This window comes from Plutella xylostella, chromosome 4 (assembly GCF_932276165.1).
Source record: "Plutella xylostella chromosome 4, ilPluXylo3.1, whole genome shotgun sequence".
Lineage (NCBI taxonomy): Eukaryota > Metazoa > Arthropoda > Insecta > Lepidoptera > Plutellidae > Plutella > Plutella xylostella.
This window is the reverse complement of record NC_063984.1, coordinates 6,134,767-6,161,132: the sequence shown is the minus strand read 5'-3', so window position 1 is coordinate 6,161,132 and position 26,366 is coordinate 6,134,767. Positions and strand designations below refer to the sequence as shown.

Sequence of the window (26,366 nt, the reverse complement as noted above, 5' to 3'; positions counted from 1 at the left end):
ACTGGAATGTAATTTATGAATGTGCGTTATAAATATTTAATTTTGTGAACAATATAGGAGTAAGTTGCCTAATATTTGGCCACAATATATTATTCCCTAAGAATATATTTATTAATAAAACATAAGTAGGTAGATGGATCAACGCCCACAATTTCTACTTCCAAAACTCTATCGTTATATGGTGGAGGCGTGTCGGCACTAAAAGACAATGCGACGCATTTTGAAAATAAACGAGCATTTACCAACTGTTACCGCGTCTGAATAAAGGCAGCCCTACGTATCCGCATATAAAGTTGTGCAGCCACGTAAGCTGTAACGTTTCATTACTATTACTAAAAGTAGTTTATTACTAGCGCAGGTGTGACGCACAAAGCCACAATACTATGGGATGGGGTCGTAAATGCTCCTTCATGAGCAGCTTCTGAAGTTGGCCTCTGACGAAGTTCTAAGTTTTATTAGCAGACGTGTCGAGAATACATGAAATAGACTTTTTGTAAATTTACTCCATAAAACTTTGTATAGAGACTGAAATAACATGTCCTGAAATTTATCTTGGAGAAAGTTATGGACTAGTTATATAAACCAAGGGTGGGTTGCATCCAACATTGAATCGAAATGAAATCTATCTGATAAGCCACCCAGTGCGATCATTTTTATTTACATTACACAGATCGCACTAGCAATCTGTCGAGCGACCTGTTGGGAGATGAGTCTGAGCGGTCTTCATATTATAGGTCATCGGAATTGATGTTAGCGGGACACCAGCTCATCCTCAATATCGGTTCAGCCGGGGGCTGTTCAAATACATCGTTTCCACTTCGCAGCACATCACATGAATCACGCCGCCGGCCTTCAAACCGCTAATGTATTTTGTATTTTAAAATTCGACAGAGTAATAAATATAGTAAAACCACCAAACGTACACGATATAGGTTTATTTCCATGACTTTCAGCATTATTCATAGTTTTAGCAAATATTTACATTTTTATAATTCACACCTCGAACCACCATTTTTCCTCCCAAAAACCCAATTGCCTCCTTTTTCTGACATCTCGCCTGACATCTATTCCCTTCTGTCAATCAAATGTCAGTCTCCCTCAAGAGCAGTGTTGCCACTATTCCTCGTAACATAATAGAATCAATTAAAATATGAATTAATGTTGTGAAATAATACCCAATTTAGGATACTTTCACAGTGAACCTTACACTCGTCCATCCTGACCTCGTGTATGTCCTCATACACGGGTCAAAGTAGATACAAAGGCACCTTACACTCGGCAAGTGAGACTGACTATCGATAGTATTAATTATACCTAATATCATTAAGGTCTACACTAATATAATGAAATTATTAACTTTAACATCAGACAAAATATTTGTAAAAAACAATGACTTAACAATCAATCAACAGTTATCAGTGCAAATTGTAAACGTTAATTACTACTCCTTGTACATTGTAATAACAATTTCATAAAGAAATGGCCATAATAAGACGTTATTTTTATATAAGTAAACGAAGAGATAACAATCTGATAATCCATCCATTTCTAGTAGAGAATCGTGTATCCAGTACTTGCTAACCCATCCATTCTAGCAATACTGGATACTTAACAAATCAAAATCTGCTAACCCATCCATTCTAGCAGACTTCAATTATTCCTATCTTGCAGGGAATCCAGTACCAGCTAACCCATCAATTCTAGCTGTACTGATAGAAAACTCATTAGTCCTGCAAACCCATTCTTGCAATACTGCAAACCAATTCTTGCAGGACTAAGATATTACTAAGTTACATCTTCTTAGAGCTTGAACTTAATCCATCATAATTCAACATCGATTCATTAAATGACCTTGGTCCTTAAAATTCATCCATTAAGTATTTTTACAATAACAATCGTCTGGATCCTTGGTCCATATCTTAATACCATGATTAACTTTAAATAACATTAACTTTACTTTGATAACTGTTGTTCTTCAAATTATCCATTTAAAATCCATCAATCCATATACATATCTATCAATATTATTAAATAATTAAGTATATAATGTTAATATTAATTCCATAAAATTCATCCATTAAGTATTTTTACAATAACAACCTTCTGGATCTTTGTTTTGTTCCATGATTAACTTTTACATAACATACTTTGATACAGACCAACTATAAAGTCCTGACAATAAAGAGTGCGATTTTGCTAAGACTTTTTATCATTGTCAATTATTTGCTTACAGTTAGGTACATTTATTTTAAAAATAACATGCCGATTGATAATAGCTTTTTAACGGATATGTTCTTAGATAAAAATAATAAATCGATTTAAATACAGTCTTTAACAATTAGTTAGGTTCCATTTCCGTTTCCATGACTTTATAGTTTTGCTGTAATTGTTATTCTTCAAATCATCCATAAAAATTGCATCAATCCATATCTATTATTATATCCATCAAAACATATATTACTTACTCCTTACAGATTAAACTACAATGTCACGCATTAATATGAAACTCTGAAAGTGATTCACTCCATAACTGGTATTAAGTACTTATAAGAATCCTTAAATAATGTTTAAACAATGCAATATATCAGAGGAGCAATCGTAAGTAAAAACCTAGGTACCAATTAACCTGAGATGTCAGAAAAAGAACTTACATTATTATATTTTTTTTGTGGATTTTGATGTCTATCCAAAGTCAAAGTCATTTTTTTTTTTATCGTGTACATTTTTTTTAAAAAATTACTCTCCGTTCGGATAAGGGGGCTCTTTCTGTCTAAGGAGAAGAACGGAGGCAAGAAACTCCTGAGCCATCTTTTCAAAAAAAGACTTAAAACTAGTTGGTACTTATACAATACTTATAAGCTTAATAATAATTAAGTATTATAATATGAGCAGAGCCAAGTACTTATCACAGCCATGCATTAACGTCCTCTAAGTAATCATCAATTTTATAATAAGCTTTTTTCAAATTAATTATTACCTATTATCATGAACATAAAATATATCAGATGCAATCTGCTATTAACTGAAAAGATACCATTAAATCCCAAAACTATTATAATTACATATAAGTAGGTAATTGCAAATTGCCGAAGATGGAACTAGGTAAGTACCTATACAATACAATGTAATCCCTGAAATCCCTTGCTGAATGAAGTTATCATTTCACGAGCATTTGAGAGCGCAGAGAGAATTAAGCTTAGGTACTTATCCAAATCTATTAAAGGAAAGTAACAAGTTGCCCTATATTTTTATTCAAACAAAAGTTGCTCCAGATTTATCCAAAACTTTTGATTTAACATAACTGTTAACCAATGTAAATCCCATTTAAAATAAATATTAAATAACTAGGTACCCTAGTCCTTCAGATACCTTGTTTTGACTTTTCGATACCGCTCCAACTTTATCCATAACTTTTAATTTTAACATAAGTACTTAACTGCTAATCAATGTAAATCCCATTTAAGTTGAATATTTATAATCACAAAATTTTAATACTACAAGCTTCCATATCTAGATAACCCATCCCCTCGAGCTGCCATCCATGTATGACGATATTCAGCATATTAGTCCATCAATCCATTCATCCTTGTATGATCATGACAAAATAATCTAGTCTCATTTGTCCTTATAGGTCAACTTTGTTCAAACAAATAGATAAAAACGACAATTTAAGACAAATTCGACTGATTGTACTATTCCATAGAATGATCATGTTCTAGAGAATATTTAGTAGGTATACAATAATAATAATCACAGCAGAAACCAACGGGCAAAACCTATCTGACATATTATTATATATCCAAGTCATAAAATTTAATAAGTAGGTAATTAATCATGTTTTTAATTCGAAGCCGGTCTAACTTCCCTGGATAAAGAGTACTTTAATAAGTTGAAAACTCCACTCTCCTACGCAACAGTTCGAATATACATTAACTACAACATGTAGTAAATAGATACATCCATCTTTTCCTCAACTCCATCTCCGTGTAAAATTCCAGACGCTCACACTCACAAATGTTCACATACCTCATGATATTCATATCCACATTAAGCGCATCCAGCAATATCCGCAGGTCAGAATATTGAACTGTGGAAACTTCGAAAAACACACGAGTCCTGTTGTAGCAACCGCCATTCGCCAATGGCCACATGGCAATATAAGTTCGAAATTCCCTAGGCAACAGAAACTAATCCATCTCTCAATATCCGGTCGTCACTTCAATGTAAGCCACCTTTAACCACCTATAACAGCAATACTAGATAGGTACCGTCTAAGTCACTATATGCCAAGTCTACAACAATTGAATATTACGTAACTTCTTATAAGTAGAACTTTGCAAACCCTCATAGACTGCCACAAGTTGTAGTGGCCCCCAACTAACTATCTTTGGAAAATCATAACATTAGTCCATAAGATTTTACCTACTAGATAAACTATAGGTATGGGTGAAATAGATCCGATAATTAATTATGCAATGCTATTAGCGCACAGTCATGATCCATACTTTACCCATTAGAAAAAGTAGAGTCATCATCATCATTTCATCTACTATACCTACCATACTAAATTATATACCTATTACCTATAAGTACCTTAATTTGGCTGGAATCCTTTATATATTATTAATAAAATAAAATTATTAGATCCAACTATAACACTTGAAATGCAACATATAAGTATTTATGACACACAGTCCCAGAATCGCAAGGCAATGACAAAAGGCATACAGTATTCCGTATTGTAGCTTCATTTGAAATCATTGCGAACAGACTGAATAATGGCTTAGGAATTTTAACTCAAGTAAATATATGTAGGTACCTACTGAATACTTGTTAGGACATAGCGTCATTCAAGTCTGTCGACAACAGCTGACTGATAGGTACCTACTACACAGATGCTGGATACAAGATTCGCTTCCACCTACCCCATCTTCATGGAATCAACAGGCCCACTCAACAATAACCTCTATGTGAGTGGGTAGGGGTAGACATACTAAAGGTCTACAGAAGGTACACGAACCCTTCAACGTGGTCGAGAACGGATGGAAAACCAAAGAGTCTCGCCCTGCCGGACATCAGTCCCTGCCAGGTCACTTTATTTCCTTCTTTACCACCTTATTCCCCACCAATACTGAAAACAACAAAAATGTTCCTTTCAAGTAAATGTCATTAGCTGAAGTAGGTAGGTATATCAAATATTTTAGATAATGAATCAAAATCAAATGATGCCCTTGTAAAACTGAGTACATTTATGAAACAAAGAATCATTCAATCACAAAATGAATTATAGCACCCATGACACCATATCACATGACATATTTTAAGAGGAGGACTCTAAGAATATAATTATCGTTTCGGTTTAATATAGGTACACCACAAAAGAGAACAAAGCACTTAGGTACTTTTATACCTATTGTGACTTTACTCCAATTCCATATCAAAATTAGTTACGCAATTATTATGCGCAAGATTCCCTTTTTACATTAGAATAATTAATATTTAATTGGAATAAACAAAGCCCGACCAACAAATTAATTACTCCTCCAGTGCAACCCTTCTGTGACTCACAGCCAATGCAATCAAAACCATCAAGACTTCCTCAAATGAACATTCCATCATCAAACTTGAAGCAACTGTAAAACCTCCAAAATCACTATATCAAAAAGCAATTAAGTATAAATAAAACATTGCAAGATAACTGTGCAACCACCATTCAAAATTAAGTAACAATACCATTGCAATGGAATTCATCCAGGTTTCAAATTAATTTTCCCTTTCCTTATAACCATAACATAGGTACCTCATACCTTTATTAACCTACATTACGAGTAACTTTATGCACCTGATCAAAACTAACTAAATAATATGTAAATAACACCCAGTTCGGTGCTCCTTATAATAATCATGGTGATCATGCAACTGTAGATGTAGCTCCAGTCCTGTTGATGACAGCGTCGCCACTGCAGCCCGTCGGCCATTGAGCATGCGAACCGAAGTTCAGACTCCCGCCTCAGTCTGGTATGGTATGGTCTGGTATGGTATGGTCTGGTGTCTTCGGTCTGGGTACTGACACCACTGATAGCCATCTCCTCCACTGTTCCTCCAGCCTTGGTCCGGTTGATATTGATGTTGACAGCCCTGACAGCCGCTGTCACCACGGCTCAAACTCCAGGCCTGCACCCGGAGATGTAGACGCTGGCAACCCCAGCCGCACGACCGCAGCCGCAGGCACAGCCCCAGCCGCACCCCAGGCACAGCCGTACCGCAGCCTCATCTTTGTCCATCTTCAACTGCATCTGCTGCATCCCATATATCTTGGGTGGTCCAGTTTTCTCGTCTTGTCTCCAACTCAAACAAAAAGGAATAAATTTATATTAGTAGGTATACTTATTATAATTTTATACACAGATATTATTATGTATAACCTTCAGGGTACATTAATTATAATATACATGATGACAGATAAGGTGGATATTAAATAGATAATCCTAATTTAGCAGTCTTCAATACTTAATATATTTGGTATCTTTGGCAACTAAAATAAAATGATTATATAGGTAATGACCCATAGTAATTTTCGGTAGTAAGTTTAATGAGCCCAACGGTATTATCATACCCTTGTTACACCTAATGTTAACATAGAACATTTTCATAAATAATCATCATTTATGAGAATTTAATTTAAGACTTATAGTCAATAACAATGACTCACGTTTATCATATTAGGCTATCTAGTATTTATAAATAATATCTACCACACGATAGGTAGTAAGCGTAACATCGGGAAATCTTTGCAGAAACTAATAATTCGTAAAACCCAATAGTACTTTACTCAGAATAATAATGCTAATATTTTAAAGTAATCAAGGCATCGTTTTTGAACGCTCCCTGTAATGTCAACACTGTCAGATGATCAAACTGTCAGTGTCAATGTCAGATGTCATTTGAATCTGGATAGTTTCCTATATTTATTTTATAGATGTCGCTAGCATATCGCAATAAAAATCTTACGAAAATGATAAATATGAGTAATATGACTATTCCGAACATTTCCTTAGTATTACACGACATAATAACATAACATTACTACTATACGCGTGTCATCTACTGATGAAAAACACAATATTTTGATATTATCATTCATCTCGGCCAAATGCCGACAACAAGAATCACAACAAAATTTATGGGAGAAGGTTACTCATCCCACTTCTGATCTATAGTAAAACCACCAAACGTACACGATATAGGTTTATTTCCATGACTTTCAGCATTATTCATAGTTTTAGCAAATATTTACATTTTTATAATTCACACCTCGAACCACCATTTTTCCTCCCAAAAACCCAATTGCCTCCTTTTTCTGACATCTCGCCTGACATCTATTCCCTTCTGTCAATCAAATGTCAGTCTCCCTCAAGAGCAGTGTTGCCACTATTCCTCGTAACATAATAGAATCAATTAAAATATGAATTAATGTTGTGAAATAATACCCAATTTAGGATACTTTCACAGTGAACCTTACATAAATTATTCGCAAACGTTTAATGCGGAAACACTGCACAGTAAATACGTAGTGAGCGAACAGTGTTCATCGAGATGTCAAAAAAAACAGTTTCACTTTTCACGTAATAATTCAATAGCTATATTGGTTTACTCGTAATTATGTTTACCGGAGACGGTCAGTTTAATATATTTTTTTTCTTTTTCAGGTATCTGGAATAAGCCAACCACAAATTCAGCATTACAGACCACCAGACCGAATGTCAGGGTAAGGTTTTAATTTTTGGTTCTACTTTAAGATTACCACGGTACAACGTTAAATCGTGAATTACCTGTAACAGAAACTTCACTTTCCCACCCCAGATTTCTGATCGTTACAAGACATTATGAATCACATGCTGGCTTCAATTGCTAAACTGGGTATATTTTTAAAATTAGTAGCTAGGTCTAATTATAATAGAATTCACAACAAAATTCAAACTGAAATAAATATTCGTACTATATTTAAATGAAGTTTAAATCTAAATTAGGAATTACTCGATTGACTCGATTTTCATTTTACTATGAATATCTATTTCCATTTGTACTAAATCGGAATGAATATTTATTAGAGAAACGTAATGTTCCATTGACATAACGAATATAGTAGGATAAAGTAGGATTATTAATTACATGGTAATTCAGATTGATTTTCACGAGACTTGAATTATTTACTAGCCAAATTCCATAATTATGACTTTACAAAATTTATATTATTGTAATGAGATATTATCTGTCATGGCGTATTGTTCAAAAGTTGACATTCTATGAGGCGTTTGTTAAAAAAAAAAAAAAGTTCCTTTTGGAGAAATAGATGGCGTTGTCTGGGGTTGTACCAACTTTCAAACCCTCAGAACACACTCAGATCACAATATGTTATTCTGTGAGGCTATCTAAATGTGAAAGTGACGTAGGTAGGTAGAATTGTAGTATTATTTTCTCTATGATGTCGATGTCACTGTTGCTTCAGCGTTCAGTTATATGATAAATATAGGTAGGTACAGGTACTGACTGAGCAAGCAACCTAGTGCATATAAAATGTGAAAAGCTATAAGTACCTACATGCAGCTCAAATCCTTTTTAATGAATTTAATCCCTGACTTGGTGGGTCATGTTGGGCAACTCTACCTACCTGTTTGAGTGCTTATGTTAGATAGGTAGGTACCTACATAATATATCATGTTATGTAACAATGGTTAATTTACATTACCGCGAATGATTTAACTTACTTACGTGAATGAAAATCACTTGGTATGAAATGATCCGAACACAACCATGAATGTTTTCGCAGTTTCCAATCAATTTTTCGCACATTTATCCGAGTCGCCTTAATCCATTGTTGCGCCTGGCTTTCGTCATTTGGAAATTTATGATGTCCTTTATTTTTACAAGTTGCGACGGCACACATTCTCATCTTGTCTTGTAAGTATTTCTTTGGGATCTTATTTAGGATCATACAATAAATAAAAATAGAAAATCAGTTCTCGCACGCAGCACCCGTTCAAACGGCGCGCATAGAGAAAAGAACACTACGTGACGGCGCGGGTAGAACTATTCACAGAATACTTAGCACTATCCCAAGCCACATGCAGTCTGAGCCTCGGAAGGATGGCTCGCGCTACCACCCGACATTTAATCACAACTAGTGAGTTCTTATTCTGAGTTTAGTACTCTTTGCTCTCTATGTAATTTTTGACAGTTGGTACACTGCGTTTTCACGCCATCTATCGGCTTACCCAAAAGCTCAACTGACAGCTGTCAAGGAAAACGGCTCATTATTATGGAATTCATCATTCAGTATATTGTAGATACATGAGGAAGACCGTGTACAGAGTGTCCTGGCGATGCCTGAGAAGGGACTTTGTTCAACTGTGGACAATTAGGGATGATATTTGTTAGAAATATTTTTGCAGCGTGTGCATTAAGTCCGTAATGGTGACATTGCATGGCGGTGCAACGTTAGCTCACCACGGAGGAACAAGTACCAAAACAACTACCACTGCGGGCATATTATCACGGAATAAAATATTGTATAGAAAGGCGGATTAATTAAAGGCAGCGAAATTGCTAAGATAAAATAAAAGCCTTTTTACCACCTCTAGGTGCTTCGATGGCGCTGTCCCTCCTATTCTTGATATTCACACTGGGCCTGTAATTTATGACGGCGTAAAACAAATGCTGCGTCATTTCTTTTATCTGTGACTTTCAACGGTTTCGCAATCCCGCCTCTAAGAAGAGTGATCGTTTTTAAAACGAATCACATAAATTTTAACTCATCTCATCGTCTTACCTATTGTCCCAGATGTCGCAATTTAGACGCAGCCACCCCTCTGTAATAAATTAAATGCCACAATTTACAATTTAATATAGCAACGATTAAGGTGATTTAGTTTGTTTAAGGCAATTTAAAAAGCAGCAGAGAGTTGATTTAGCATGTACTTATTCAATATATTTTCACGCTTGTTGACTTTTATAGTTTTTATATAAAAATATGTGAGTCAACATTTTATAAATAAAAAATTATGACAGAAAATAGCACTGTTATTAATAAATCGCAGGCAACGTGTTCCGGACCAACAACGCGCCGGATCTCAGCCGAAAAATCTCATTTAAATAATTTCCTGAACCGCTGTGACCTCTTCCGAACGGATTTCACATCACAATTAATTCCGTTTTCCTTGTCAAAATAAAGGGATAGCTTCTTAAATTATTCAATTGACGAGTCTGCTTGTATATTTTCTTGATGGTACAATTGTACGACCACCGCGTAAATTTTTTACATTCACGCAATCCATTACGCGAATATTACAATAATAAAACGTCCATCACGCTGCTGAATAAGTGATTCGTCTTGTAGATATAGGAAGGAACCCAAAGGAATATTTTTTGCCGTGAAAGCCTTTACCCGTAATTCGAAGTGAGGGCCGGAGGTCTCCCAGGCATCTTGTACTTAATTGATGGTTTGTTTTCCCCCGCGCAGGTCGCGGCAGTAACATGGCGCGCGCGGGCATGCTGCAGAGAGGAGGGAAAAATGGAGCAGAGTGAGTAATCGATTGTTTTTTTTCTAGACAGAATACTAACACATCTATTGGCAATTAAACCGGGCTCGGGGCTGGTTTGCGCACAGCTTCTGACCTCCATTATCAAAGCCGGCGTCGGATCGGGCGGTCAGATGTTGATTGCTTCTAATAGGCTGCACAATGCACATCCGTGAACTACTACCCCAGTTTCAGGTTTCCTGACGCTGGTGTTTTGTTTTTATTGGTTACTCAATCAAGCTATTGTTCGTATCTACTACATTTTCAGGGCGTATTGAAAACTCGTACTCAATCAACGTCTCTATTATGTTCTGAAAGTGCAATAAAATAAATGCAGAAACCACATGGGAACAATTTGAAACTACAAAGACAATGATTTCTAATTGAGCACATAGGATACGTATAATAAACTGTGATGCAGTGTATACACTTACTTACGTGTGTTTCCGATTTTCATACGACTTAATGATGGACGCGTTTTGGCTCCTATAATGTTGAGGACATGTTAAAGACGTACTTCACAAAATTGCGCCGGCCCTCAGACGCCGTCCTTACATGATTTAGCACTTAACGTAATTGACACATATTCCTTTATCTCCATACATAGCTTTTTACTCTTCGCCCTTAGAAAAGAAATGTATATTTTTATATAAGTAATTTTTCCTTTTGTCTCTTTGCCTCGTCGTCTTTGCAGTCAGTAGTATTCAATTAATTATTAAATGGATAGAACAGATAGTTCTAATATATTGTACAATGTACACAAACCACAGATAAAACATTACTTTATTACGTAATTAAACCAATAACTTAAGTACATACCTCCTCACCTACTGAATCCTACTCAATAAATTTCAGTGAGTTGTTAAAAATTTTACTCACACAATAAAAACACAGTACCGAAGTATTCGGACTCTGAAAAGTGAGCTCTACACATCACTCTCAGCAGTTCAGGCGCTGTGTATTGCTTGTTCATCAATACACTTCGCAATTATGCTACTGTAAGTAAGTGAGCAGCTCAATCGCCAGCCCCAGGTGTGCAGGGCTCTGTTCCTGCACTATCTATTGTTCCGTCGCGGTTACCAACTTTGCAGACTACACCCGCCGGTGAACGCGCCACGGGTTAAACACTCCAGAGATTTGTGGCTCCGCTTAACTGTGCACAAATAGTTAGTTACTCGCCTGGTTTCGGTATCCTATTAATATTATACACAAGTAGTCTGTATTGATCTTGTTGAATTTATAATTGATTAAGACTAATGTAACAGTAACCTGGGTAATATTAAATACATAAACGGAGACAGTCCTGAAACATTTGGAACCTGAAGTCACGAATTACAACTTATTTCCTCCATGATAGCGGTATTGAGTTAAAAGCAATGAGCTGAAACAGCTAGTCAGTCATATAATGCAGAATGCTAGTGAGGAGATAAGTGTAACTTGGCAGGAATTATGGTAGCAGCAGTTAGTTAGCAGTGGTGCGGTTACCGAATACCGAGGAAGTTTATCAGCGGGTTCCGGGCGCAGGGTCCCGCAGGGCTCGCGGGGCGCGGCGCGGGGCGGGGGGGCGGCTGGCTACATTATCTCACCTCGTCTCACCTGCCCTTACCTCTCACTTGGACAAACTTTAAATTGTTGCCCACAACTTCGCTCGTGCCCCTCGAGTGAACTTTATTTGTTCTTTGCGTTTTCAGCTCCTGCTGACAGTTTTCTGGAATAACTTTAAACTTTTGAGCATATTGTTACGATTCTTCGCGTTATGCGAGTTGCATTTTCATTTCATAGTCCATTGTTTTTACCTGCTTCAAAAGTTTTCCTTTTTCTATTTTACCTCAATGCTTCCCATCTTAAGTTGGGAGTTTTACGCAACGTAAGCTCATGAAAGGCTAAACAGGGAAGGTATGTGCACTGTGTAGTGAAACGTCGAATATCATGGCGTAAATTGTCAAGGGATTTGGTGGGGAAATATTTTAATATAGGATGAGGCGTCGGCTTCAAATGAGGCCGAGGCGGGGGCTGATGCGAGGCGTCCGCCGGGAGCCGGGAGTGACGCCATTTGATCTCATTTCTGAAAATCCTTCACTAAATTATATCTATTCATGGAATCCCTAAGCATAAATATATTTTACTGTTGAAGAAGAATACCTATGCTATCTATCACAATACCACTTGGTAGTGAAATGCAAACCACAGGGAGAACATAACGTTACACGATCACAAATCTAAACAATATTCATAAATCGTGCATGAATCGCGGCGGGCATTGTAAGGTGTTATTAAGTGCGGGATCGACCGTCGTAAATCAGCACGTACCCTCACGTGGTGAGGAAATCGCTCATAACTTTGATTGGCCTCGCGCGAGGTCTCACCTCCGCGCGGTTGTGGGTCAATGTGTATCGCCGTATTCGCCATTCGCATAGCACTCTACCGGTTATATTAACCTTCATAAAAAATAAGTGACCCAATTTTCACAACATTTTATTTACAAATAACTGAGTTTTAACAAAGGGGTTACATTATAAATAACAAGAAGCCACGCTGAAATACCAAATTCTAATCAATAGCAGATTCTTACTGCGGGAGCCCAAGTTTGCCTTCGTACGTAATCCCAGAACCATTATTTCTTTAGAAATAGAATTCCGTTTCTCCCCTACACGTTTTTACCTTATTATCTGCTTAGGGATGCCCGTTGAAGCACTGGTTATATATTTGCTTTAGGTTGAGATTGGTATAACCATAATGAACGTAGGTAAATGCGCCGAGGGTGACCGAGAGACTTCTTCAAAGACATTATACAAATATACATGTACCTACCAAAAATTGCAGGGCAGGGTATATTAAAACACTGACTATCCATAGGCGAGATTGCGGGAATGAATAGCCCTTTCATATTTTCGGGGGTCCGGCTCGTGATTATTCTAAGAAAGGTCGGATTAGACGTTTTCTTTCATAAGCTGTTTAGAAGTGGATCAGTGTAGCGTAAAGGTTGGCTCGCATGCATGGGACCCTATTACGCCACTCGATCAAAGAGCCGGCGCCCGCAGTGACCAGCCGGCGCAGACCAGGCTCCTAAAGGCTCTCGAGTACTCTTGAAAAGTCACGCTTGTCTTTAGTAGCTGTACTTGGCGAGTGGTACCCTGTAAATGTTATTTTTATTAGTATAAAGTTACTTATTTCGCGCATTTTAATGATTTAGGAAAAAAAATATAATATTTTTAAACAGCAGTTTTGGCGAAACATAGTCATGAATATGGATCAAGTTATCTGAAATAAATGAATTTAATAGTAAACGCAAAACAGTGTCAGTGTATTTTGATGGGCTCAGCTCGGCTGCGACATCGACACGCCGCCGGTCTGCTGCATATTTAATCATTATAACCGCGTTTGCTCGCCATTAGCATCGCAGCCTGTGCCTCAAACACAAGTCTAGAGACTTACCACCTAAAACGAGCCCTATACTACCAACTTTATAGCACACAGTTTATAGTCACTTCCGTTTTATGCTGTTAAGCAGCATTTAAAGCAAGAAAGTAAGGGTTAAAAGATTTTCTTTTACGGTTCGTCTGTAAAATAAAGAATTTAAATGCAAGTAGCAATTGTGTAGCAGTTTCCGCAGGTCTCGGCGGAGGTCGAGCGACAATAAATTTCCCGGAGCTTCGCGTTTATACTTATTAACTTTTTGCTGGTCTGTATCAGTTTATAATATCTGTATTTGACAGTAAACCCTAGTAAGCCTATAAGTTCGAAGTGAGGGAATAAGGAGGGAATCCATTGAAGATTGTGCTTCCCGTACATATTCGGGTGTATTTACGAGCGGGCCGACATGAGATGCAAATTCCGCGCGCGGAGGGGGAAGCTATTACAAAATCCTATGCGGCTCTATGTTGCTTTCTACCTCACTTCACAGATCTTTTTAGATAATTTTTCCTTTTGTCCCGTTTTTTCAGCTCCGTTCTTTTATGGGCGTGGAAATATACGTAGGGTATTGAGATTGCGAGAGCTTTAGGGAGTAGAAAAACGATCGACCAATATTTTTATTTCAGTTATGTACGTAGTTATATATGTACTATTAATACATATCGTTTAACTATATACCAATATAATGTCACAAATACATACAGTACGAGAACAAAACAACCTTGTGATATTTACAACCTATATTTTACAATCGTTTTTTCACCATTTCGTTTCTCATATTTGTATACGAATACTTTAAAAAATACCGACAGCGACATAACATTCTCCAATGTCGTCTTAGGACTGGCCGGATTATAAAAGAGTTTACAATGTTCTATTCAGCAGGACAGAATACATGTGAAAGGTTGGCTTTCCTGGTGATTTGTTTAGGCCCCGTACCCTAACCCTTTCGAGTGGTTCTAGTACTTATACCTACGTTAACCATGGTACAAAAAGTTCAGTAATTAGTTTTCTTATTTGGAAGCTGTCGGCCGATGTTTGACCTTCCGGCGCGTAATTAATAGTGTTGGGCTTTTTGCACCTTTATATTTTTATTGCGGGTAATATCTTCGTTACTACAGTGATGCTGGCGTTTCATGACAAAACTTCCAAAGTATGATTTCATAGGTTTTTATTGAGCCAAAGGTTGTAGAATTCTAGGGAGTTCCTATGAGTTGTCGTCCGATTGAACATCTCAGTTATTCAATAAAATTTCAGGTATTCGTCATTTCCGACTGTTCTCACACAGGAAAACGCGATTTCCTCCGTTTGATTGGAATTTTCAGATTTTTACTTAAGCTTTACTGAACTATACTTTGCATAACTAATTCTTATTTCTGAATTCAGAGAAATAAACAAGATACCTACATATATACTAAATAAATACCTAGGAGCATACGAGTAGTTGTGCCAGTCTACATCAGAGACTGATAACAAGGTAGTGAAAGCCATAGAAGAGCATACAAGGTGTTGCAAAAGTGGAACACTAAGCCGAAATGGGTTGGCTCAGGAGATCAATCTGATCAACTTTTGTTCAAATAGATGTGTAAAAAATATTTCGCTTCTCGATAACTAGTAACTTTATTGGTCACGTGACTTTTTACTATGGCGAAGCAAATACTTTTTCTCATCTCTCCATAAGGCATAATACTCCTTTAGGCTCTGTATACTGACCAATTTTGCAACACCCTGTAAACATACACATACCCATTAGGATATTGTGATTTTAGCTTAACTTAAATGCCGCGCAATTTGGTGGTTTACTGTAATAATGTGCAATTTAATAAGACCGCGCCGCACCTTGCGCATTAGGGGGGCGTGCTGTGAGCTACTAGGCGTTTCCTTAATCAACGAAAGTGTTGTTATGCACGGATTACCAAATTGCCCCGAAACCCCTTTTACTTTGACCATAATCATGAAAATTATCTTGCTAACAAACATAATAGCTTAAAATAAAATTCTAACTTTATAGGTATTTTTAAAAAGGTCAGGTTTATTAGAAACTGACAGACAAGGCACGGTCTACAGAATTTTGATAAGAGCAATACCTACTTGAAATTTATTTGAATTCGAATTCGAAATTTTCGTCAGTTCGTCATATTTTTAGATAGCCACGTAACGAATAAAAGTAGTATGCGATGCGTAGTGCGAGTTTTTACATTTGTGGCTGTGCAACCCAACAAGCAAAATGGTCGAATAAGGGCCCATTTATAGCACTTAAAATCGAATAAGTATTGATTAATGGCTGACATTTTACTAGATTGTGCCATAAAAGTGGTACAGCTATTAATAAGCATTTTTATCTAATTTGCGCTGTAACAATGTCGAATACACATCTACTCGACCTATATTCGACCTATATAGCCCGTTTATTCGACATTTCTATAAAAGCTGCTTTATTTTATTTAACGCACACATTAGTGCTGAAAGAGAGCTTTAAGAGTTATTAATTCGCTTATTGATTGTTCAGGTTGCTATTATAGAACTATTACTCATCATTGTATTATTTGGATCTAATTTGCTGAATAAAAGATTTTATTTTACTATACTGCATCATTGTAACTCTTATAGCTTCATTAATCGACATTTCGAATAAAAGCTCTCAAATAACTGTAATAGCTCAATATTCTATTTGAAATGCTATTGTGGCACATTAATTCGATAAATAATTCAGTAACAGCATTTTGGTTACGTTTATACAGTTTATAGTATTTTAATGTGACAAGCAAATAAATAATTCCATTGCACATTCATTTTTTTATTACGTGATAAAATGGATTACAAGTCATGGAAATTAAAAAAGAAAATTAAAACAAAGATACGGAAAAATTCAAACTAAGGTTCAAACAAAGTATTTGTCTCAAAATTCGTCAAGTGCGATGGCCGAAACGTCAAGTGGTTCCGTTGTTCCACAGAAAACAACTGAAGAAATCGTGGGCCTGGTGTCTCGGTCCATAAAACATATCCTCCCTTCTCAATTGTCTGCACAATCTTGAAAACCATTCTGGAAAAAAAGCGTGATTAGTATCTTTTCTGCTTTATTCAAGTTGTATACTTGCTTGCTTTGCAATCAATCAATCACTTTTAAATGTTTGCTATATTCTATTCTGAAAATCAATGTAATAAATTTTTCATCGTGTGAAGAAAATGAAGTTTTTTTTATAATTATATAGTTGCTAATTTATCATTAAGTATGAAATGAAGCAAATATGAACCAATCGTTAATTAATTACATTTAATAAAATACATCAAATGACATTCACCCCAACTCGGGTTAGTCAAGCTAAGGATTTTGCATTGAGGAACCCTAAATTTATTTAATGATGGCTGCTTGTTTTGCTATAAGTGCAACATAGTAACTATTATTGCATCAAAAATCGATGAATAGTGCTGTAATAGCGATATACGAACAAACATGGCTATTATTTTATTTTTATAATTTATTTAATTAATTTTGACCATATTTACTATTTTTTAAGAAAGATTTAACGTAGCCCTTAAACATATGTTAAAGAATTCCTATTACTTTATCGATAAAGTTAAATGCGCCTAAGATTTTTCGTATACGAATGTGTAAAATGCAACAATAGAAATTGCACTAGTAATAACTCATTTAGTTATTAATGGAGACTTACTTACCTTTATGCTTTTGTAATCAGTCATTACGATAGATCAGTCACAATAATCCACAGATTTTCTTCCATATATTTTTCTGCAACAGTGTGACTAAAATTCCGCTAAATAGTGGGGAAAAAGTAATTTTGTTGCATTTATCCCACAAAAATGAAGAGTTGTAGCAACTCGACAGCTATTATTCTACTTATTAGTCGATTAATGAGCACCACATCGCTGTTACTGCACCCTTAGTGTAGAAGCTGCAACAAAATTGCTATGACAACCCTAAATTGGGTACAGTTTACTTTTACTCGACTTTTAACCTACTATATAAGCTTCTTGGTTACAATCACTCGACTTTCATAGCACTGAATTGCTGTATAATTTGTGCCCTTTTCGCGTCGAGACAGCGCTGCCGTGACCATTATTCGACTAATTACGGGACTTTTACAGCACATATTAGCAAAACAGGAACGTGGCCGTTACCTTTATTGCACATATTTTTGCTACTTGGGAATGTACGAAACGCAAAATTATATGGCGCAGGAGAATCGTCACCTAGCATTTATAAAACATTTGATAGTTTTCACTGTTCGAAGGGTATGAAAAGACTTACACTAGAACCTCTGAAGATCATTTACATCGGATTATAACAATGTCTTCAAACTTTGCACCATATTTTCAGTCTATGTACGTACCAACGTCATGCAAGTTATTCATAAAATTTCCATGAAAGCTAATACTGCAACAACCTGCCAATTTTCATAATGGAAGTTGATTCAGGGGGGGTTCCGCCGGCCGTCTGTTGTTATACGATGCTGTGCACATCGTGCAACCCTTTGTAAGCTGCGTGCATACGATAATCCTATTGAAAATGTAATAGCGCTATTGTTTTGAGGGTTGTCGGAGCATGAAAAGCTCACCGGACGAAGCACGCCAGCCTGTAGCGGTCAAATGATTAATTGACTTCCCCAGGTATACTTGTCGTAAGCCGCTTGCTCGTATTTGGTAGGTAAGTAGTATCCGCTTGATAGCTATGAAAAGCAGTCTGTTCGGTCTAGACTACATAAATCTAAATCGGATTAGAAGAATTTTGAATACGATTTAACCGTTATTAAAAGTCTACGGATTTAATTGTTCAAGTTCAAAAATATGAAATGAATAGGTATAACCCGTAGATAATGTTGTAAATTAAGTAGAACAATAACATAATACCAATGGTTAGGATAATATTAATTATGTAAATACCTATCTCCACTGTGAATACCCTTGTTTAGGATTTTCCGAACAATATTTCACATATTATTTATCACGTATCTCTTCTCTAACTTCAGTTTATGATAAAAGTTCGTGATTTTAATAAAGTAAATCGATAGAGAAAGTTAGACAAGCTCCCCAGCTGAGCCCGGGGGTGAGGAGGGGAGGGGGGGGGGGGGGCGGATGAAAGTGAACGTCCGAATTGTCCAAACCAACCCTTTAGTGTGCGTACACACCTGACACGACTTTATAGCACAGATGGATGGATATTATAAATGCACTTATGTTCCTAAAAACATTTTCAGCGATAAGACCGCATTTTTTTACCTATGTGTTAGTACATAACTTTCTGTCATAACCTTCTGTGTGTCAAATAAATAATAATTTTTATCGATCAACCTAATACCCCACCTTTCAAAGGTGCATTGTTGTACGTACATTTTGACAGTTGTTGTAGTCCGAGTGCAATGGGCGGTGAGCGTGACAGGGCTATCTTAAAACTGTAACTGACAAACTGCGAATGTCACCATCATCGCTTACGAAATAACCCTCAAAATATGCTATGCATCCGCAAAGCACCCGACAGCCTTTATTGACTTAGCCAGTGTGTCCACAGCCCTCGCGCAGACTTCACACAAACAAAAGCCTCAAAAGCCTGTGAAACGGTAATAGGCTTCCTTTTATAGTGAACTCGCGCTAATATTTGCAGAGTCGAAGTGCGTACGAACACTCCTCCGAGTAGACAACATACGCTACGTGGATTTCTTTCAAACTTTTAACAATGATCATAGATTGTGACAGTTGCGAGTTATGAGGACTCCGGCTGCTCTCTCTATACATTTGTGATGTTTCCATTAAAAGTTTTGAAGCCAAGTAAGTAAATAGTACAGTTTGAAGCGAGGTTACTTAGGGTGGAACATTCGCTTGAATATTGTGCGGTAATTTAACTTCTCCAACTAACGAGCACGCACTCTCAAGTTGAGACTCTTTACAAATAGTAGTTTGTTCCCGCAGACATACGTCACACGTGCGCATGTGTGTGTGTGTGTGTGTGTGTGTGTGTGTGTGTGTGTGTCGCACATTGTCTCTGCGGCTCGGCTGCTGCATGTCGCAGACACCGCTGGCAGCGGAACTGAAACGCTTCTGTACACAACTACAGCCCCGACAAGAGATTTGTCTCATCATTTACGCTTTATCCTTACAGTGAAATTCTGCGAAATACATACAGCTTCTAGAGCCAGACTGTACGTACCTATGGTAACTTCACTTATTAATATGAAACGGAATATCATACTACCTACTTACTATTAAAAATACATTGATAATTGTATGAAAATATGCAAATTTGAAAGCAAAGTAGCTGGATAAGATCGCTATCTAAATTAAAACATTATGCAAAGTCTTCAGACACGCTTGAACGAAGTCATAAACAGTGACATGACATGATGAGAGCAAACATCAGGCGCCCCGCGCCGAGCCGCCCGCCCGCGCCGCCTGCGCCCGCCCGCCCTAGCCGCGGGCGGCGGCCGACGACGTCGAAGCTAATTAGCGGGACGCGCCGCCCGCCCCACTGCACCCACTAGCAACACCACTCAGCAAAAATCACACCAGCAAACCAAAATCACCACCGACTTAAATTCTATTTACATTACCTTACAGCAGGGGCACTCCAACTCTATTTGACGACAGCGCCGGGGATTGAACGTGTCAACACTTTAAACGCTCGGAGGTCGTAAAGTGAGATTCCATTAGAACCTGCGACCTGTGATTAATCCAATTTATCCGTTTAAAGACGGTAATTACACTCTCTCGAGTGAAGGGCTGACTACACTTTCAGCCCCCGCTGCACTGAAACTTTCTCCTTTTCACACCACTCTCTTTCACGTCGCGCACCGCTACTACCTACTCAGGCCTCGGTCTCCTATTTACGCAGTAGGTCGCGTCCAGCGTCACGACGTAGGCCGCGTCACAATGCTCACTATAGAAATGTACTAATGCGGTCTCCCTCACACGCCGACGTTGGCGCGTACATGTAATGAGCATCGTGACGCGGCCTACGGCGTGACGCTGGTCGCGACCTACGGCGGTAAATAGGAGACCCGGGCCTCACTACATACACACATCGTGGGCGCTTTGACCGTTTTATTTATTTGAAACTCTTATTCACTCGCTTTGCTATTTCCGATAAAGTAGCTACCTAGTTTCTTTGATGAGAGAACCGACACGATATTTTCTCAAACAGACTTAGGTATACTAAACACTTTGCAAAGCAGCCTTCTGTGTCTGTGTTCAATAATAATGACACAGGAAAAGCTTTACCCACGTACAAGGCAGCCGAAGTAGACGGCAGTAATGGAATTATTCGTCGAATGAATCCTCCTAACGTATGGGACCGTGCGATCACGTCCCGGAGCACCACTCGGTAATTACGGCTTCGATCAACCAACCAAAACATACATAGAGATAGAGAAGCTGAGTACCGCTTAGTAAATCCGCTCTGCAGCGTAATTACCGATCAAATGTAAAATATCGATTTACATTTATTTCGTTTAGCTTTTAATTAAAACTAATTACGGGGGCCCGCCATCGACAGCATTGCTCGGCCGTGGCTGGAGGGAGAGGGCACTCGCGAGTCCCCCGCGCCCCCCGCTACCCCCCGGCTCCCTGCGCACGTAGATAATTAACTGCAGATATGTTGCCACCGCGGGGGTCGGTAAGGACCCAAATTTTATCCACCGCTTTTTAAGAGCGGTGTGTTGGCGCCCTGAGTGCTGGGCGACACTGATAGGGTTGCAACGACGCGTGGGGTGGAAGGTAAACGACCGAGATTATATCGATTTTTAATGCGACATCTTCATAAAGCAACCCTTTTTAAACTTTTTAGTCTCTGATAAATTGTAGCTAGACAGCCCCGAGAGAGGAAAGAGGTACAGTAAAGTAGCATTACATACCGAATTTATCCTTGTGAAATATTGTTAGTCACGGCAAGGCTTCCCTTAATCTGGTATTCCTGTATAATAAAACTCTGGCTTTGCAGTTGCATCTGTATTATTTATTATGCGAAGACCGAGTCTAGACTCGAGCTAGACTAACCTATCAAAGAACATGTGCGATGTGCGATTCTCGTTTGAAATTCGCAATGTGCATCGCATCCCTTTTGATATGTTGTGCTATTTAATTTGCATACTTATACGGTTTGGTGATACATTTTGGAAACAATGCATAGAGGGGAGCCATGATGAAAGAAAAGGTTACAGTTTTGCGAGAACGGGGCGGCGAGCCCGGGCGGAACATCCCTTGTTTATTGTTTTTGGTATTAGCGCGCCTCGAGGGCTTATTCTGTAGGGCTGAGCGATTCTGTAACAGCTTTGTGTTTTAATTTATTATTTATTATAATGCTTACTGCTGCATGCGATAGCTCCAGCACCGCGGCGCGCCTGGACCGCCAGACGTATAAATCAGCCGCGCCGCGGCATCCGCCGGTCTCGCCTCATTGTCGAGGGCGCAACATTTGCTTATCCAGCACCGCTCGCCGGCTATTGTCGCGCTGCCCCCCTCGCCAAAGTCTCTCTTTATCTTTAACTAAAGCAAACTGCATTGTGCTTCAACAATTTCATGTCTTTGTCTTCGTTGCCCAATGGCAAACGCATAAATTAGCAACAAATGTCAATGTAGCCGATATCGTATGATTAAACGGATCCTAAATGTAGCGTATCCAAAGCTGTTGTGGTTATTTGAATGTACACGTTTCAGAGTGTTTAAATTACAAAGTAGAGAGAAGTGTAGGTATTAATTAAGCTGGCAGTAAGCCGGCAGCGGCGGGCGGGCGCACGGTGCACCTTTGCGAAGGGTCTGATATTAGGATACACCTCTCTGGTGTTATTTTTGTTTTCAATTTACCCCTGCAAAGTTTAACGATATCTTGCCGGGTTGATTATTCGCAATTTACATTTAATTAATGTTTAACTGCGACCGACCATCTCACAGGTATACGTAAATAAATAACTAGCTACTAAGGTAGTGCACACGCGAATTCTTGAGTTTAATCGTACCAATCTCGTATATTTTTCAGTATCCAGGTATTTAGACTTCCGAGACAAGTAAAAGATTAACTCCATGTACATACTCGAAAAACTTGTGGGACCGGAGCAAGTTGGTGGAAAAGTTTAGAGAACTTGAGAACAAAAAGCGTGTAGTTTTTCATCGGCGCGTCGCGTGGCGTCTCGCCGCGGCGGGTCGATAGCCGCCGACCCGCACCAGACGATCCTTCCGCTCTTTTTGGCAATTAATCGCTTTACCAAACTTGCATCCTTTTTTCATCCTCAAAATCTATCCAATAACAAAGCCAGTCGACTATGCCAACCTCGGCATATTGCCTGCACGCCGCGCCGCCTATTATTTATATTATTAATCATACTAACGACCAATAACAGTCACAGAGAGCTGTTGCGTCTGAACCCAGATGAATAGGATGTAGTGTGTGACAGACACAAAACACAATGATTGCGTCTGCCTCCAGTCCCGTGGTCCCGTAGGCGGCTCACGTAACTCTGCATTCATGTAGCCGCAAAATTTCAGTGACACCGCTAAATGATTTAGGGCGAAAATTAAACTCTCCCCTGATGCCAATGACCGCGGCTATTAAACCCCAAAATCACATTAAAGCTCCGATAAAATATTACGGAAAAGCTGACTTTGTTTATGTAGTAAACAAACGCAGAAGCTTGCGGTATATTCGAGTAAAGGTGGAAGGGAAGTATAATAACAGTAAAAACTTTGTCTAAAAAACGTAGATGTTTCAGCGACGGCGACACAAACTGTTAATGGTGCAATGCTAATGAGCTGCACGTAAAGACGCCTGCCGGGTGCCCTCGTGGCCTGCAATTAGTCCTGCACTGCACCACTCCGCGCCACTCGCCGGCACAATGCTCCCGGTCCTTGAACGCTCCTTGGGGAACGCCGCCACTGATCCACTGCCTGAACTACCGTGTTCACATACCACATAATATGTGGAGACGTGTCAACTCATCGCCAAGTGCATAATGTGATTAATCTTCAATTTGATACGTACAAATTACGCCACCGTGCGTCGCTCGAAGATCGTTCACTACATAATTAGGTATACCTATAGTTTGTTAGTAATATGATATTAATAATAATAATTAGACATAGCGTTATGTTACCGATACTTATTCTAATTACAATCTAAACGTGGTCGATTATATAATTTACTTCAATATTACCTTACATAACATTATAATAACTTTTGTATATTCTAAAGTGTTGCTTGAATATACCGAAGGAAGTTTTCAATCAAGTGTCCAGTGTAGAGCCTGTTCACTGGAAATTGCTTCTCGACGTCTTGTTTACTCGAAGAGCCTTTTATGTTTACCTTCACCGGGGCCGGTGGACTAGGGGATACGAGGAGAGCTCCGGTTCTAGACATTTTCAATAATATTTACTAAACCATAATGTCAACCTTACCATAATTTTAAGATAATTATACTCCATATTTCTTTTACGCTTTCTTGGTCGCATTTCCATTGTTTCACCCAAAACTGTGCTAGGTACTATTATGATAGATAGTATTTTGATTTACGGAATTTTCAATAAAGCCCACAACATTCTTCAAGAAATATATTTTCCGATAGTGCATACTTATGCGTGAACCTCTACCTTCAATAACCTGTCCCAATATAAGCCATCTCCCGTAGCGCGGGCCGGCAGGTAGCAGGTACAGTGCTGTACAGGAAACACTTTCCAAGGATTATGAGAAAAGATGCCTGCTTACATTTTAGTCACGTCTCCTATCATTTCCTAATAGGAAAATTCATGTTTAATATGAATTTTGCTAGGGAAAATTGGCTTCTTTATTTTGTTGAGTTTGTGTTTTTGTCCAATATTTATTAGGTAATAATAATAATAATAAATGCTGGAGATAAAATTTTAACAAAAAAGCACTCATGTGATTCCAACGCTAGCGGAAATCTTGAAACCAACATCGTGGAACACCTAACTCCCAACATCGACTAATTGCCCAAGTTTCGTGCACTTTAAAAACTAACTGGAATCCAACCAAATACTCGCTCAACTATTCGAAACTTTGCCCGTTGTTGTAGTAGAAGGTAGAATGCAGCTATATTTTAAAGAAAGTTCCAAGTCGATCTATATATAGGCTGCTCGTGTGGCTCCGCCCTACGTACGCGAACGCTATTAGTGATTGATATTCCGCTTTTTCTGCAGGGCTGGTATTGTTGTTGAGAGGTTGTTGGCATTCAACTCTTACTCTCTACGAGGCGTCGAGGCGCGCGGGGTCGTCGGCCCGACGCGCCCCCGCCCGGCCCTGAGCCATTCTGCATTTCCGCCTCGCTACACTCATTTCCGCATAATACTACCCCGCGAGTCCCGCGCCTACACCTGACTACAACTCCTAAGCCTACGCAAATCACAGCAAAACGTCCCTTCTATAAATACGTTTTACAATCATTTGCTTTTACACAGAATAGAAACTATGTTGCAGATAATAATAGTTTGGCAGTTTAAACTTACTGAGTTGGATGAGTGTAACTTTCTATACCCGCAAAGAACCTAATTACATGTTCCACTTGAAAGCTTCGAATGTAGCGATATGGAGGGAACAAAACAAAGGCCGCGTCCGCTACAGCACTCTTGCTGAGTGCTCTGCTTTGTCGCCGTCGACGATACGATTACAATGCCTGCGCCTCTCGTGCCGCCCCCGCGAGCCCCGTGCGTGTGTGCACGCGCCCCCGCCGCCGCCGCCCGCCCCAGCACTGCTGAGCACTAGAGTACGACCGGCTGCAGACCCATATAGGTGTGGGAAATATTGCAAGTTCATGAGTACTTTGAAAACTTCTAAACTCATTTTATAAGCTGCGACTTCAAAGCAGAATAAAGCGCCTTTTGTTGCCGATATTCTTTAAACGGGCTTCGAATCGTTAACTACCAAATCACAGCTGCGTTACAAATCGCATTCCGAAAATATTTCTTATCGAAAATGAGTACAATTAGCAAAACCCCCGCAATGTTCGATTCTTGCCTCAGACTCGGGTTTAAACTGATTGTATTAATTTTAAAAGAAATGCGAAGCGATTGGTCGTGTCTCCTCGAAAAATACGGTGATCATTAGTGAGGTGAACATTAAAGGACCCTCGATGGAGATCAGCTGCGAGGCGGCGACAGCGAGATCACGATAGCGCAGACCGCTCAACCTTTTTAATGAAGTTTTCACGCTAATTTAGTTTGCCTTCGGGTGTTCGAGTGCCACGAACTAGCGTTCTAGCTTCCTTATCGCGCGAATAAACTTTCTGTAAATTGGAAGCTACTAGATTGTTACTAAACTTATCGGTGTAAGTTTTGTAAGCAAAGCTAGTCTGTAAATTAACCATTTCAGCACAAAGCAGTTAAATTATGCCTATCCAAAGTTGAGTGCAAACTTGTAACTTT

At 38.6% G+C, this 26,366-nt stretch overlaps 1 protein-coding gene and 1 long non-coding RNA gene across 2 annotated transcripts in view; one reads left to right on the top strand and one right to left on the bottom strand.

Moving 5' to 3' along the window:
* The window catches only part of LOC105384066 (serine/arginine repetitive matrix protein 2), a 100,843-nt gene that overhangs the window by 44,205 nt on the left and 30,272 nt on the right, over positions 1 to 26,366 (top strand). Inside the window, exons 2-3 of the mRNA XM_038121176.2 lie at positions 7,710 to 7,768; positions 10,520 to 10,580. Coding sequence (XP_037977104.2) covers positions 10,534 to 10,580 — 47 coding nt within the window. The 5' untranslated portion in view covers positions 7,710 to 7,768; positions 10,520 to 10,533. The remainder of the gene's footprint in view (positions 1 to 7,709; positions 7,769 to 10,519; positions 10,581 to 26,366) is intronic.
* LOC125490482 lies at positions 16,773 to 18,163 on the bottom strand. The gene is made up of 2 exons (XR_007267689.1): positions 17,670 to 18,163; positions 16,773 to 17,034 (listed from the first exon to the last, which is right to left on the bottom strand). It is a non-coding gene; the product is annotated as an uncharacterized LOC125490482 (long non-coding RNA).